Consider the following 16,939-nt stretch of genomic DNA (forward strand, 5'->3'; position numbering starts at 1 on the left):
ACAGTGGGCAGTGGATTAAAGAATATTTAGCCAAGCCAAGGTCAGAGCGAGGAGATAATCAGCAACACAGGTCAAGCCAGAAGCAGAGGTAGAGCCAGGGGTTTCAAGGTAAACAGGCACAGGAACACAGGAAGCTGATGATAATCCAGCAAGCTTGAAATGTCGGTGGCAGGTTTAAATAGGCCAGGGGGGTGCGGCTACAATTGTCACAGCGTGCGTCGGCGTGCGACCGCGTGCCTGGATCACTGTGTTGCGTATCTGCGTGCGCGCATGCGCACGGAAACACGTTTGGCGCCACCATGATGGTTACTGGCGGAATTGCCCACAACATGCCCATTTCCCTGACAGTATGATTTTTCAGTTGTTTGTATGAAACCATACTTGAAGAAAACACCAGTTGTTTTTGAAAGCTTAAAGCTCTAAATATTTAGTTAACCACATAAACAATTGAGTACTGTTCCACTTCCTGATACTTTTTTATTTGCACTAACATACAATTTTTTAGGGCAAGCTTTCGGGGTATGCCTATTTCTTTAAGGTCCCAGTTAACCAAATGAAAGGCATCTCTTACATTTTTACTTTACTATACATGAGTAGTTAATCGTTACCAAAAGTTAATTGCTCTGCCATAGGGAAATCAGTTAAAAGGTACTTTCTATTTATTGTAAATGTACTAGTAAATTGAAATAGTAATTGCGCCTTGGGAGTTTCCTAGAAAGATAAAAACTACTGTGAATAGGAATACAGACAGACATTAGTGTTGCTGGTTACCGAAGGTGAATGGGAAGATTCTCTCCTGAACTCTACAGAACTTTATAGATTAGAACAGTATATGAAACTGCTTTATGTGGATTTTCATTGGTTAGGGTGTTTGAGAATGCAAATTCAGAACGCTAATTATCTGAACAACGGCACTCATGTAACTGTACTGATTCTTAATGTCACTGAAGATTTGGAAGTACAATTTCGACTTAACATGAAAACCATAGTTATAATACTTTTCTTATCTTTATTCATTTTACTTACAATTTTCGGTAACATTCTGGTTATGTTAGCATTCATTGTAGACAAAAGGCTCAGAACGCAGAGTAATTTCTTCCTTCTCAGCTTGGCCATTTGTGATTTCTTCATTGGTAAGTCTTCAAGGCATTATTTTAACACAGCATTGTTTGTCAGATCATTGTGCAAAGTAATGACTAAAGCTGGATACACACTGTACAACTTTTGTTGTTTGATTTACCAAAACCATGTAGTGCAAGGGCCTGCCTGATTGCATACAAACTGAAAGTGTTAAGGTTTGACCTCATATTATATGGTTTTGGGAAATCTAAAGGAAAACATCTAAAGAAAATTGTATAGTGTGTATGCAGCTTATGTACAACTCTGTCTTAATGCAACACAATAGTCTTTATTATGTCAAATATCTTTAGCTCTGCCCCTGAGAGCTACCATAAGAACCATCAGAGTTGGCTGACATCTGCATATGCTTGTTCAGCTGCAGCTCAGGGATCACTGATTTACAGTAACCTTGGATATTATTTGAACATTTAACAAAATTAGGGCTGCCAGTGAGACTGTAAATTTGTATTAGATATACTAGCTTTTGCTATATTTGGATCATCTACTGGTTATTTTCAATTTCTGGGTTATTAGTAGATACACATACACTATATTACCAAAAGTATTGGGATGCCTGACTTTACACGCACATGGACTTTAATGACATCCCAGTCTTAGTCTGTAGGATTCAATATTGAGTTGGCCCACCTTTGCAGCTATAACAGCTTTAACTCTTCTGGGAAGGCTATCCACAGGGTTTAGAAGTGTGTCTATGGCAATGGTTGACCATTTTTCCAGAAGCACATTTGTGAGGTCAGGCACTGATGTGGAAGAGAATGCCTTGCTCACAGTCTCTGCTCTAATTCATCCCAAAGGTGTTCTATTGGGTTGAGGTCAGGACTCTGTGCAGGCCAATCAAGATCCTCCACCCTAAACTCACACGTCCATGTATTTATGACCCTTGTTTTGTGCACTGGTCCAATTAATTTGATGGAGGGGGATTATGGTGTGGGGTTATTTTTCATGGGTTAGGCTTGGCCCTGTAGTTCCAGTGAAGGGAACTCTTAAGGCGTCAGAATACCAAGACATTTTGGACATTTCCATGCTCCCAACTTTGTGGAAACAGTTTGGGGATGGCCCCTTCCTGCTCCAACATGACTGACACACATGACACCAGTGCACAAACAAGGTCCATAAAGACATGGATGAGTGTGTTTTGGGTGGAGGAACTTGACTGGCCTGCACAGAGTCCTGATCTCAACCCGATAGAACACCTTTGGGATAAATTAGAGCAGAGACTGTGAGCCAGGCCTTCTCTTGTCCACATCAGTGCCTAACCTCACAATTGCGCTTCTGGAAAAATTATCAAACATTCCCATAGACACATTCCTAAACCTTGTGGACAGCCTTCCCAGAAGAGTTGAAGCTGTTATAGCTGCAAACTAAATATTGAACCTTACGGACTAAGACTAGGGTGCCATTAAGTTCATGTGTGTGTAAAGTCAGGCATCCCAATACTTTTGGTGATATAGCGTTTTAACAATACATTTACATAAAACATCTGCAAAAATATGGATTAAGCTATATATAATACTAATGCATGATGGAAAAAGTATGGAAAACTTAACGTGTTCTCTAAGTTTGCCGTTTACTGTTTCCCCTTATGCAATCTCAAGTAACCTAACATGTAGAGCTGACTAATACTTACCTTAAAACAGAGGCGTAACTATAACCTTCAGGGCCCTTCTCTCCGAGCTTGGGTCCCTTTACTCCCATTGTGGGGCCCTTTATTATGGTCCTGCAATGGAAACTTTTCATATGTTCTGCAGTGGGCCCTCTTCCTGCCATCTTGGGTAGGGTTGCCATCTTTTCTTCAAACAAACCCCAAACACTTTAGCAGCTCATGGCAAAGTTTGTTTTTACACTATACATATATCTTGTGATTAATAACATCTCTAATCATACAGATTACATCAGAGTCTATACAGTTCCCCATTTACATCTGAATCCACAGAGTTTCCCTTTACATCTGAACCCGCTGTCAGGAACATCCCAACAGAGGGCAGGTGTGCGTACGTGGACCTATGCCCATGCGCCTGCATTAGCAGTTTACAGTGGTACCAAAATGGCCTATATAAGGACAGAAGCTTCACTAGTGCAATGCTGTCTGATCTGTAGCATTCAGTGTGACCCTTTACCTTTAAGGAGGAGGAGCTCCTTCCAGGCTCACCTGTCCCCCTACCTATTCATTATAAATGTGTGCTTCCAAGATGGAGACTTTCAGTAGTTAGGGACTGCAGGAAACATGGTGCCTTGGTGCGGCCTGCAGCTTTGCATTTTAAAATGTGTGATAAACCCCTGTTCTTAAAGGGGTTGTAAAGGCAAAAAAATGTTTTATGACCATTTAAAAAAGAAAAGGTCTGGTATGTATATTAAGGGGAACCCCGCCGTCAAATAAAAAAAATGACGTGGGGTCCCCCCCAAATATCCATACCAGGCCCTTCAGGTCTGGTATGGATTTTAAGGGGAACTCCACCCCAAATTTAAAAAAAAAGGGCGTGGAGTTCCCCCAAAAATCCACACCAGACCCCTTATCTGAGCATGCAACCTGGCCGGCCGCAGGAAAAGAGGGGGGGACGAGAGAGCCGTACCAGGCCACATGCCCTCAACATGGGGAGGATGCTTTGGGGTCCCCATGTTGATGGGGACAAGGGCCTCATCCCCACAACCCTGGCTGGTGGTTGTGGGGGTCTGCGGGTGGTGGGCTTATCGGAATCTGAAAGACCCCTTTAACAAAGGGGACCCCCAGATCCCGGCCCCCTCCTGTGTGAAATGGTAATGGGGTACATTGTACCTCACCATTTCACCAAAAAAAGTGTCAAAAATGTAAAAAAAGACAATAGCCAGTTTTTGACAATTCCTTTATTAATGTCTTCTTTCCGCGCTTCTTCTTCTTCTCCCATCTTCTTCTTTTCTGCATTAATTCGGGTTTCTTCCTCCATCTTCTTCCTCTGCATCTTTCTTGGGTCTTCTTGTCCGCATCTTGCACCGGCTTCTTCCTCCATCTTCTTCTTCCTCTGCTTCTTTCTTGGGTCTTCTCGTCACTGATGACACCGCGTCCTCTGTGATAAAAGTACTGTTAGAAGAACGGGAGCGTCACACAGCGGGAACTTCAGTTGCAAGCGGGTCATCCGGAGAAGAAGAAGCCAGTGCAAGATGCGGACGAGAAGACCCAAGAAAGAAGCAGAGGAAGAAGAAGATGGAGGAAGAAGCCGGTGCAAGATGCGGACGAGAAGACCCAAGAAAGAAGCAGAGGAAGAAGATGGAGGAAGAAACCCGAATGAATGCAGAAAAAAAGAAGATGGAAGAAGAAAAAGCGCGGAAAGAAGACATTAATAAAGGAATTGTCAAAAACCGGCTATTGTCTTTATTTATTTTTTTACACTTTTTTTGGTGAAATGGTAGAGGTACAATGTACCCCATTACCATTTTACACAGGGGGGGGGGCGGGATCTGGGGGTCCCCTTTGTTAAAGGGATCTTCCAGATTCCGATAAGCCCCCCGCCTGCAGACCCCCACAACCACCGGCCAGGGTTGTGGGGATGAGGCCCTTGTCCCCATCAACATGAGGACAAGGTGCTTTTGGGGGGGACCCCAAAGCATCCTCCCCATGTTGAGGGAATGTGGCCTGGTACGGTTCAGGAGGGGACGCTCTCTCGTCCCCCCCTCTTTTCCTGTGGCCGGCCAGGTTGCGTGCTCGGATAAGGGGTCTGGTGTGAATTTTTGGGAGAACTCGCCATTTTTTTTACATTTTGGGGTGGAGTTCCCCTTTAAATCCATACCAGACCTGAAGGGCCTGGTATGGATATTTTTTTAGGGGAACCCCGCGTAATTTTTTTTTATTTGACGGCAGAGTTCCTCTTAATATCCATACCAGACCTGAAGGGCCTGGTAATTGAATTTGGGGGGACCCCCACGTTTTTATGAGCAATGACCTTTTTTTCCCCTTCAGAAATCTTGTACAGGGACAGTTCTAAACAAGGGAAACATGCATTACTTCACAGGCATACCCCCCCCCCCGTTACAAAATTTAAAGGAATATTTCACTTTCATTGTTTCACTTTAACCACTTCCATACCACGCCTATTCTGGCACTTCTCTCCTTCATGTAAAAAATATTATTTTTTTCTGGAAAATTACTCAGGACCCCCAAACATTATATATATATATATATATATATATATATTTTTTAGCAGACATTCTAGGGAATAAAGTGGAGATCATAATTTTTTTTTTATTTCCAACGGTATTTGCGCAATCATTTTTCAAAAGCCTTTTTTTGCCAAAAAAAACTGTTTCATGAATTAAAAAATAACAATAAGTAAAGTTAGCCCAATTTTTAGAGATAATGTGAAAGACGATGTTACACCGAGTAAATAGATACCTAACTTGTCACGCTTTAATATTGCACACACTCATGGAATGGCGCCAAACTTCAGGACTTAAAAATCTCCATAGGCGACGCTTGATTTTTTTTACAGGTTACCAGTTTAGAGTTACAGATGAGGTCTAGTGCTAGAATTGTTGCTCTCGCTCTAATGCACGCGTCAATACCTCACATGTGTGGTTTGAACAGCGTTTACATATGTGGGCGGGACTTACATGTGCGTTCGCTTCTAAGTGCGAGCTACTAGGGACAGGGGCATTTTATTTATTTATTTATTTTGTTTCTTTAATATTTTTTTTTACGTTTTGCACTTTTTTTTTATTTATTTTTATTTTTTATCACTTTTATTCCTCTTTCAAGGAACGTAAACATCCCTTGTAATAGGAATAGTGTGTGACAGGTCCTCTTTATGGAGAGAGGCAGGGTCAATAAGACCCCACATCTGTCCTCCAGGCTGGAAAGAATCCCGCCCGTGACACCATCTGCCTGGAGTTTGCATGTTCTCCCTGTGCCTGCGTGGGTTTCTTCCCACAATCTAAAAACATGCTGTAAATCGGATACTGTCTAAATAAGCCCTATTATGCAGTAGTATATTTAGGTTTTGTGCTGCCCTAGACCTGACTAAACTTCTGCACCTCCTAATAGAAAAATGACCCACCTTTTCCTGTCAAGGCCACACCCTGTTTTTTATGACCCGCCCAGAAATGTTCAGGGGGGGGGACACACACTAGTTCTGGGGGGGGGGCATTGGATTCCCTTAATTTGCATAGTTTTTCTCTCACTTCCTGTTTGGCTATGGGGCAGGAAGTGAAGGGAAATCTCCGCAATTGGACAGGGAAAGCGTTGATTATAGTTCTACTTTAAGCACAAATTTCTGCAAATTTTATTGAGAGGACTAAGAAAATATAACCATGCCAATAGGCCAGGATACAGCGTTGCTAATATGTATGAATGTGTGTTAGGGACCCCCCACAAACACCACCCAATGTTAAAAAAACAATTTTCTTCATTTGTGTAGTGCTACCCCCTCAGGAGCCGCTGATTGTTTTGGGATCGGCGTATTAAGTTACCTCTATGTGTTGTCTAGGGGTGAAGGTAGTGAGTAGAGCAGAAATCGAATGTCCAGTCTGCAGATGAAGTTTTCTGAATGCTTTTTTTCTTGGTCCAACACGACCAACATCAACTTGAGGTAGACAGAAAAGGTTGAGGAAATAAAGGAACTCTGCGGTATCAGGCCTTGGATAAGGAAAAGCAATCCTGCTTCTCTACAGCTGTAACGATACATCGCCACTCTAGCCAGAGTGGGTGAAGTGCCCCCGGACAGACCCCTGCCACATGCCTGACAGCCGGGATGTCACTTTAGGTTGCTGGGAGGAACAAGTCACTGCCACCGACTTGGCTCTGATTAGATTAGGATGCCAGATGAAACCTCTGCCACAGCCTCAATGCTGACAATGTGAACAGCAGAGCGAATCCTCCCAATAGATCACTTCAGGGTCACTGGTTGACAGTGCAAGTGTACCTTTCAATGTCCGGTCACCAGATCCCCGATGGTTCGTTCAAGCCCTTTTGGATAACCTGCCTCCGGGTTTTCCTCACGCCGATCCCCCATCGAACGGCATACAGCCTGGGATCTTCTTAGTAGAAATGGGGACCCAGTAAGTCACTGGGGCCCCTTTGCTATCAGTTGGTCCAGGCCAGGAGGGCCCAGAGTCTGGAACTCCACGTTGCGCGCGACCCCAGGCCAGGTAGGCTATAGTGGTGGGGACCGCGATGTGCGCACACCCTAAAGGTGGGTGCCGCACCTGGAACCAGGAACCCGCGAAGAACCCAGAACAACGGCCTCCGCCACAGAAATACCCCATACCCGGGCATGCACATCTCATTGGCTGCTGGGAAGAAGTGGCTCCGCCTGGATCCCTCTGGCACCATCTGCCATCCAGAGATGAGACCGTATCTCTGGACGCACATACTGACCCACAGGACAATCCAGAATTTGGCGACAGACAAATTTAACAAAATTTATAATAAGAACAACTTACCTCTCTCATTCTCCCACTAACTTTAGCGTAGTGCCCTTACTGAAAGTAAAGGGGGCGCTACATTTGCAAATAAGTATCATCCCTTCCTCAGAGACCTTAGCAGCAGTATAAGCAACTTCCTGTAGGGGCGTGATGTCCTGTGTGCTGGCCACCGCTTTCCGAGAACCAAATATGCGCATATCCAATACATGGTGGTTGCGCATCTACGTGCAGGAACCCAATTTTTAGGGAAAGTGATAGTAAAGCAGATGCAGATCTCCAGGATTGGACTAACAAATGTTTCTAGTGAAAGGCAACTGGTGTTTTCTATTAAACAAGGGCTAAATGGGCCATTGACATGCATCACAGTTGATCTGAGGAATGTGTCTTTGCAAATTTAAACTAAATGAAATCCTTTCTTCTTTTTACTTCGGGCTCGAGTGCAGAGGGATTAAAAGTCTGATCATTTTTTGGGGTGGTCTGCACCCCTGATAGGGTGAAGTCACCTCCCAAATTGTGTCACTTTCTACTTCAAATTCATTCACTTCCTGTCACATAGCCAAACAGGAAGTGAAAGTAAAACCTTACTAATGTCTTTTCTTGGGGACACAAAGATCAATCTAAATAGTTTTCCATTATGTAAATTGCACTATAGCATTTTGCTGTGTACACCCCAAATTATTAGGGATCTTGGACTTTGGGGTCCATTCACTAAAGGCAAATCCACTTTGCACTTCAAGTGTAAAAGCAAGGAAGAAAAGAACAAAAAAAATAAAAAATCTTTGCTTCTACATGATTGGATGTTAAAATCATCAGTGCTTCCCCCCAGATTTTCAGCGACTACGCTTGTACTGCAGAGTGGCTTTGCCTTTACTAAACCCAAAACTAACTAATCATTTGTGGTGTACACAGCAGTGCTGGAGTGCAATTTGCTTAATGGGGACACTAGTTAGATTGACCTGTGTGTCCCCAAGAAAAGACATTGATAGGGTTTTAACCTCACTTCCTGTTCAGCTGTGTGACAGGAAGTGAAGCCAATTTTAAGAAAAGGGACACAACGCCCAACCCAAAAAACACAAGCAGGGGTTCTAACTCTCACTTGGTTTCCCTCAAACACCCACAATTAGAATAGGATTGCCTTGCGCTAGATTTAAGTACAGTGCTGTAAATCAGCACTTCAAGCCTGTCCACCAATACACCCCCCCCCGCCATGTTTGCAGGTTTTCCTTCATCTTGCACATGTGCTTTAAAAGACAGTCTGGACAGCAATTCTTGATAAGATAAATCCACAAAACATGTCCTGTCGGGGGTACTTGAGGACTGAGGCTGAGAACCACTGCAGTAAAAAGGAAAAAATTAATACTTACCGCTCTGTATTTTTCCTTTCCTGGTGATTGTCCATGCATATGCTATCATGAAGGCACCAGGAAAGGAGCTTTGAGACAAAATCACACCTGTTTTGTTAGGCCAATCAGCCTATTTCAGCTGCAGCTGTCAAGATTTGTAGCATGAAAAAGTAACAAAAAACAAACTTCAAAATTTGAAAGTAATTTTATTGGTCAACAAAACAGGACTTTGAAAAAAGAGCATGGAAAGCCAAAACAAACAAAAATAAAACAAAAATTAATAAATAATATAAAAAACAAAAATAAACATAGGTTCATTTGAGACAGTAAACAGAATGGGGCAGATCCACAGAGCGAGTACGCCAGCGTATCTACTTATACACCGGCGAACATTCAAATAACCTGCGTCGTATCTTTGTTTTGAATCCTCAAAACAAGATACGACGGCATCTGGGTTAGATCCGGCAGGCGTACGTCTTCGTACGCCTTCGGATCTAAGATGCAATTCTTTGGCGTCCGCTGGGTGGCGTTCACGTTGTTTTCCGCGTCGAGTATGCAAATTAGCTATTTCCGACGATCCACGAACGTACGAGCGGCCGTCGCATTTTTTTACGGCATCTTTAGTCGGCTTTTTTCGGCGTATAGTTAAAGCTGGTATTTCGTGGCGTATAGTTAAACCTGCTATGTTAAGTATGGCCATCGTTCCCGCGTTTAATTTGAATTTTTTTTTCGTTTGCGTAAGTCGTCCATGAATCGGGAGATACACTACGCCGCCGTAACTTATGGCACAAAATCTTTATGGATTCGAACCAAAGCCAGGTAAGGTACGGCGGCGTAGCGTATCTCATATACGATGCGCCGGGGCAGATCTTTGTGGATCTGCCCCAATATGGTTTATGCAAGGGAAACAGAAGATCAAAAAGGCCCACAGACATCTATTAAGGATTGAAACATTAATTAGTCACAACATCTTGAGAAATATTTAGCAAAATAATGCAGCACAGACAATTACATCAAAGTGAACACCCTAAAAACAACATACATTGACAACCTCACAAATATTTCAGGCGAAGATAGCCCCCACCCAAAATAAAGAAATAAACCAGTCAAAAAACCCTTGATCAAAAACATATCTGTTTTGCAAAGACATAAATAAAATAGACATTCGATAAGGACACACAAATATAATCTTGCCAGGCCCCCACACACACAAGCTTGCCTCTTTTTAGGTCAAGGTAACAACTGCTCTATGCAAGCTTTATATAACATAGGCTTGTGTGCTAATGAGGCAATTGAAAACACATGGACAGCCCATGAAACACACAAAACGCAAGTTCACCCAATGTAGAGACTAAACTTTAAAGTGGGTACACCTGTTAAGGATGTCCTTAAATTACTAATCCAAAAAACACGCTCTATCATTCAAGTGCTGTTCATACACAAAAAGCAACATCAAAAAAATCTAAGTTTCTGGGCATGCTCAGATCAACAGAAATGCAGCTAGCAGAAAATAAGGCAAAGCCCTGTCCAAAATGAATCACATCATCCAGCATGCTACAAAATTAGAGATGGCACAAACACCCCCTGGCCTTAAAATGGGTATGGGGGCCCAGGTCCCACCTAAGGGACATACAGTACCTGCCACCGTTATTTTACTTTCAGCGTGATCTCATCACTCTGGTTCTCGGCGTCAGGGTACTGTAAATCTTGCGCTGGCTGCCGCAATAGGAAAAACACAGGAGAGAGAGCGGACTCCATGATGCGGGGGGGGGCATATGCGACGTATGGGCACAGACAGCACTGGGCAGAAAGGCAGAGGCTCAGAGCTGGCTGGCTGTAGCAAAGGCGGAGCGGTACATCAGAGGCAGACTGGCAGTGGATGGTAAGGATGTGACCGCAGGTACACAGACAGGTCACACTCACTGCCAGTGGCACTGTGATGATCATGGGCACGCAGGGGATGTTTTCTTTCCTTCCTCCATTCCTCCACTGCTGCTGTGCCAGAGCCTCTAACACTGTACGGAGGGACTCTAGAGTGGAGCGGCTGCCTGTTGAGCCCGCCTCTTTCCATAAAGAGTACCTGTCACACACTATTCCTATTACAAGGGATGTTTAGGTTCCTTGTAATTGGAATAAAAGTGATAAAAAAAGAAAAAAAAAGTGCAAAAATAAAAAAAAATACGTAATAAAAAAAAAAATAATGTAAACGCCCCTGTCCCTAGTAGCTTGCACTCAGAAGCGAACGCGCATGTAAGTCCCACCCACATATGTAAACGTCGTTCAAACCACACATGTGAGGTATTGACGCGTGCGTTAGAGCGAGAGCAATAATTTTAGCACTAGACCTCCTCTGTAACTCTAAACTGGTAACCTGTAAAAAAAATCAAGCGTCGCCTACGGAGATTTTTAAGTCCCGAAGTTTGGCGCCATTCCATGAGTTTGTGCAATATTAAAGCATGACAAGTTAGGTATCTATTTACTCGGTGTAACATCATCTTTCACATTATCCCCAAAAATTGGGCTAACTTTACTGTTTTTTTTTTTTTTTTTAATTCATGAAACCGTTTTTTTGGGCAAAAAAAAAGGTGTTTTAAGAATTAATATGCAAATACCATTGGAGATACAACGTTGCAATGAGCGGCACTTTATTCCCTAGGGTGTCTTAAAAAAAAAATATATATATAATGTTTGGGGTTCTGAGTAATTTTCTAGTAAAAAAATTATGATTTTTACATGGAGAGAAGTTCCAGAATAGGCGTGGTATGGAAGTGGTTAAATAAAACACCGGCATGGGTTTTTGTTACGCTGATCATGATCATGGAAAAAAACGGCGTGGGTTCCCCTTCAGGAGCATACCAGGTCCTTAGGTTTGGTATGGATTGTAAGGGAAAACACCTACGTTGAAAAAACGGAGTGGGGGTTCCCCCAAGATCCATACCAAACCATTATCCGAGCACCCTGGCCAGACAGTAATGGGGGTGGGGACAAGCGAGCGCCCCCTCTCCTGAGCTGTACCAGACCGCATGCCCTCAACATGGGGGGGTGGGTGCTTTGGTGCAGGGGGGCACTGCGCCCCCCACCCCAAAGCACTCTTGTCCCCATGCCGATGGGGACAAGGGCCTCTTCCTGATCACCCTGGCCGTTGGTTGTTGGGGTCTGCGGGCGGGGGGCTTATCAGAATCTGGGAGACCCCTTTAATAAGGTGACCCCCAGATACCGGCCCCCCACCCTATGTGAATGAGTATGGGGTACATCGTACCCCTACCCATTCACCTGGGGGAAAAATGTTAAGTTAAAAAAACACACCACAGATTTTTGAAAACATTTATTAGTCAGCTGAGGGGGTCTTCTGCCGGGGCCCCCTCCCCCTTTCTTCTTTAAGCTCTTTTACAAGGAGGGGGGGGGTAGGCCCGGACTTCACCGCCGCCTTCTGTCGGGGGGTGCGCACGGTCTTCTCCGCTGTCTTCTGCCGGGGGGGGGGGGGGGGCCGGACTTCACCACCGCCTTCTGCCGGGGCCCCCTCCCACTTTAAGCTCTTTTACATGGGGGGGTGCGCCCAGTTTTCTCCGCCGTCTTCTGCTGGGGGGGACCGGACTTCACGCTGTCTTCTGCCGGGGCCCCCTCCCACTTTCTTCTTTAAGCTCTTTTACAAAGGGGGGGTAGGCCCGGTCTTCTCCGCTGTCTTCTGCGGGGGCGGTCTTCTCTGTTCTCTCTTCTGCCGGGCTCCACCGCAGGGGCCCGGTCTTCTCCTCTGTCTTCTCTGTTCCCTCTTCTGCCGGGCTCCACCGCGGGGGCCCGGTGTTCTACGCTGTCTTCTCTGTTCCCTCTTCTGCCGGGCTCCACCACGGTGAAGTCCGGCTCCGCCCAGCAGAAGGCGGCGGTAAAGTCCGGGCCGACTCCCCTTGTAAAAGAGCTTAAAGAAGAAAGGGGGGGGGCGGGCAGAAGACCCCCCTAGCTGACTAATAAATTACTTCAAAAATCTGTGTAGTGTGTTTTTTTAACTTAAAATTTTCTCCCCAGGTGAATGGGTAGGGATACGATGTACCCCATACTCATTCACATAGGGTGGGGGGCCGGCATCTGGGGGCCACCTTATTAAAGAGGGCTCCCAGATTCCGATAAGCTCCCGCCCACAGACCCCGACAACCAACGGCCAGGGTTGTCGAAAAGAGGCCCCTGTCCACATCGACATGGGGACAAGAGTGCTTTGGGGTGGGGGGCGCAGTGCCCCCCTGCCCCAAAGCACCCACCCCTTATGTTGAGGGCATGCGGTCTGGTACGGCTCAGGAGGGGGGGCGCTCGCTCGTCCCCACTCCCATTCCTGTCAGGCCAGGTGGCGTGCTCGGATAAGGGTTTGGTATGGATCTTGGGGGAACCACCACGCCGTTTTCTCGGCATAGGTCTTCCCCCTTACAATCCACTCCAAACTTAAGGGTCTGGTATGCTCCTGAAGGGGAACCCACAAAGTTTTTTTGTTAGGAAATTTGGCACAGAGTTCCCCTTCATGGTCAGCGTAAGCTAAAAAAGATTTGGTCATTCACGTGCACCGCTTCAAGTCACGCAAAGGCAGCTACGCCGCTTGATATTTAACAATATTTTGCCGGCGTAGTGAAGCAGTGTGCCTGAATGTCCTAAATTGCCGTTCACACATGCGCAGTACACAAATAAACCTCCCGCAGGTTTAAATGTACTAGCAGGCGCAGCGGCTCGTTTTTACCAAATTTACTTCACTTTCAATTCGGCCCGTAAACGTTATACAAACACATGTCACTACACTTCCCCACATCATCCCACATCCCCCCTAATAAACTCACTCCCAAACACATGTTATTTACATTTCTAGATGCCGTGCGCCAGGTCCATAGGGGCGCACAATGCGCCCCCTTCTGGGCGCACTCTGCATAATAAGGAATTGTGCTGCATTGCCAGTGCATTCCTTTAGTAAATGCCGAAACGGCCGTTGCTCCAGCCTTTGCTCCATGAATCATGGAGCAAAGGCATAGTAAATCCGCCCCTATGTATCTATTTATATTTAGAATACACTTTCATGTTGGAATTTAGATCACATTTATGCCAACCTGGGAGCCAATGAATAAAGTAGAAAGTCCAAAAATTACCCATGCTTTATAGGGGTTTTTGCATTCCTCTGGATGAACTGTAAGTATGGGATTGTATATTTATGGGGAATTATATTTTCTATTGGTTGAACCAGATGGACCTTTTTTCTCTTGCATTTGTCTTTTTTCAACCTGACTAATTATGTAACCTGATTCCCAGAGTTTGTGCAGTAATGATAATAATGAACAATACAGAAATGTGTTATTTTTCAGGTGCGTTCACATGCCCTTTGTACGTACCATATATGTTGACAGGAAAATGGATGCTTGGAAAACATCTCTGCAAGTTGTGGCTTGTTGCTGATTATACAATGTGCACAGCTTCAGCACTTAATGTGACTTTGATTAGTTATGACAGATTTATGTCTGTAACAAAGGCTGTAAGTATACATTGTCAAGTTTATCAATATGTACATGAAAATGAAAGTAATTGTGTAGTACCTTACTAAATTATATTTTAAAGTCTTCTATGGAGGTTCCCATTATTCTCCATTGAGAAAAATATGTGAAGAGGAAGTAATATTTTCCCCTTTCTTCAATTTATTAGTATTTTTTTTCTAATGTGGTGCTAAAATATTTAACAATCTAATTAGAAAATCTTTTTTTTTAAGGGCAATAATATAGTAGGGAGTAGTAAGTAATCTGGTCTGATTGGAAAATGTGGGCGACTGAACTTTGCTCTTTGCCTTATTGAACAAGCTTCAAAATGTTCTAAAATAACAGTTTACAGATTAGCAAAGAGAAACACCATTTTTATTATTGTAACATATATGATAGCCTTTCTCATAAAAACAAACCAATTAAACTTTCAGTTTGAATGAGCTAAACAAATTCTACATGGATCAAAACAAAAGGTGTGCAAAGTCTTGTGCTTAAAGAGGTTGCACCTCTAACATAAAAAAAGAGAGATCCTGTTCCTTTAAAGCAGGTTAAACAGCACAGTTTACATGCCTCCATCATCACACAGTCTCTCCTCTCTCCCTCCTCTCCACCTACCTCCTGCCTGTCAGCTCCTGTATGTGAGCAATCTCCTCCCTGCCTTTCCCCTCCTGCCACTATTAGTAGCTTGCAATAAAGTTAGAATGGGATTACTGCCAGCCCCTCTGTTATACCAAGGTATACTACACTACACTACACTACATTATGCCGCTAATTACTTTCTTTCAGACCGCCTCTGTGCGGTCACATGATCTCTCGCCGCTCTCCTCTCTGATCTAAGGGCTACAGCAGAAGGGGCTGAGTGGACAGAATAGCGATCACATGACCTCCCGGCTGACGTCAGAGGGGAATCTCAGCCCCTCCTGCTATAGCCCTTAGGTCGGGGAAGGAGAGTGGTGGGAGGCCATGTGAACGCACAGATGCGATCAGAAAAAAGGGTATTTATTGGCATAATTTTAAACAGAAACACACACACTGTGAAGTATACCTTGGTATAACAGAGGGTCTGGCAGTAATCCTACTCTGACTTTATAACCACTTTAATTTACTTTAGAAAGCCACAGCCTGAGTAGAAAAGTCTGACACCTGTCAGCATGGTGGACGATTACTATATGTGTGGAAGCAGTTGACTCAATGTTCAGTTCCAACATGCCCCCTGTTGCATTAGAGCTAGAGCTCTCCAATCAGCAGGGAGCATGAGTTTTGTTGATTGCAGATAGGTCTGACTCAGCGATCGATGTGTCGGACCTCTGCATAGAGACCACAGAAGCATTCCACATAGGTAGCAAAGGTCCTTCTCTGCAGATTGCTGGCAGGGTACAGACTTTTCTACTCAGGTGACATTTTGCATACCTTTTGTTTTGATGTGTCAACAAATAACACAAATAAATTAAAGATGTGCTGCTTATATTAACAGATAAGGTACTTTTCTATATCCTATTCCTAACCAGAACTAAAGATGACAGTGAAGAAACACCTTTGTTTTCAACAGGTTCTCTACCGATCTTCACAAAAGAACCACAGCGAGGCTTTTCTGAAAATAGCTGCAGTCTGGATAATGTCTTTCCTTCTTTACAGTCCATCTATCCTTGCGGGTAAAGGGGATAACATAGAGAATGTATGTAAGATGGGATTCTATGACACTTGGTACTTCAATTTAATCACTTCAGTCTTTGATGTCTTTCTTCCATTAATAAGCATTTCATTCTTTAATCTGAGCATTTACTGGAACATCACCAAACGCAAGAGGAAAAAAAGACAATCCGCTATTCCGCTATCAACAGGAGAAAAGGAAGGTGTCAAACCATTCATCATAGCAACTAATCAAGTGTTAGCTTCTGTAGATGGGGTAAAAGATATTTCAACACAAAGATGGAAAAGAGAAGAGAAAACAATTAGACCAGGTGTTGCATGTAAATGGACTTCTTTACAAGCTGATCAGATACGTAGAATGCCAATTAATTACAATATCTGTGTTATTAAATTCTCCAGGGACAAGAAGGTTGCTAAATCTCTTACAGTTTTGGTTTTAGTTTTTGCTTTGTGTTGGATGCCATACAGTTTAGTGATAATTATAAGCACTGCATGTCCCAATGATTGTGTTGCTTCGTATTGGTACTATGTTACAGTTTGGATGTTATATTTAAATTCAGCAATTAACCCTATACTGTACCCACTGTGTCACAAAAGTTTTAGAAAAGCATTTAGCTTGTTATGGCATATTTGCCTCAAATTGTTGACTGTGTAAATACAAAATGATTAATTTATAAAAAAATAAAATAAAAACAAAATATCTTATTCATACATAAAAGTTTAGATATGTTAAAAAACAAAAAACAGGAAATGCTTATTTCACATTTATAATGAAAACATGTTTTCTTTAGTTTTTTCAAGCCTATGTTTAACTAAAAATAAAAATGTAAAAAAAAAAAAGCACAAGGGACATAACTTTCAGTTAGTATGATGCATCCCTTGTGTCAATTATTCTTGCTTTAGTAGAAATCTTCCTCT

The 16,939-nt window shown here is 43.5% G+C and overlaps 1 protein-coding gene across 1 annotated transcript; it reads left to right on the forward strand.

Annotated features, from left to right (window-relative positions):
- Positions 1-15,887: 15,887 nt before the first annotated feature.
- On the forward strand, positions 15,888-16,676 carry LOC120941270 (histamine H3 receptor-like). Its single transcript, XM_040354591.1, has one exon. It carries the CDS (start codon positions 15,888-15,890, stop codon positions 16,674-16,676), a length of 789 nt encoding a protein of 262 aa, XP_040210525.1.
- Positions 16,677-16,939: the final 263 nt, after the last annotated feature.

The sequence above is a fragment of the Rana temporaria genome, chromosome 5 (genome assembly GCF_905171775.1).
Source record: "Rana temporaria chromosome 5, aRanTem1.1, whole genome shotgun sequence".
NCBI classification, from domain to species: domain Eukaryota; kingdom Metazoa; phylum Chordata; class Amphibia; order Anura; family Ranidae; genus Rana; species Rana temporaria.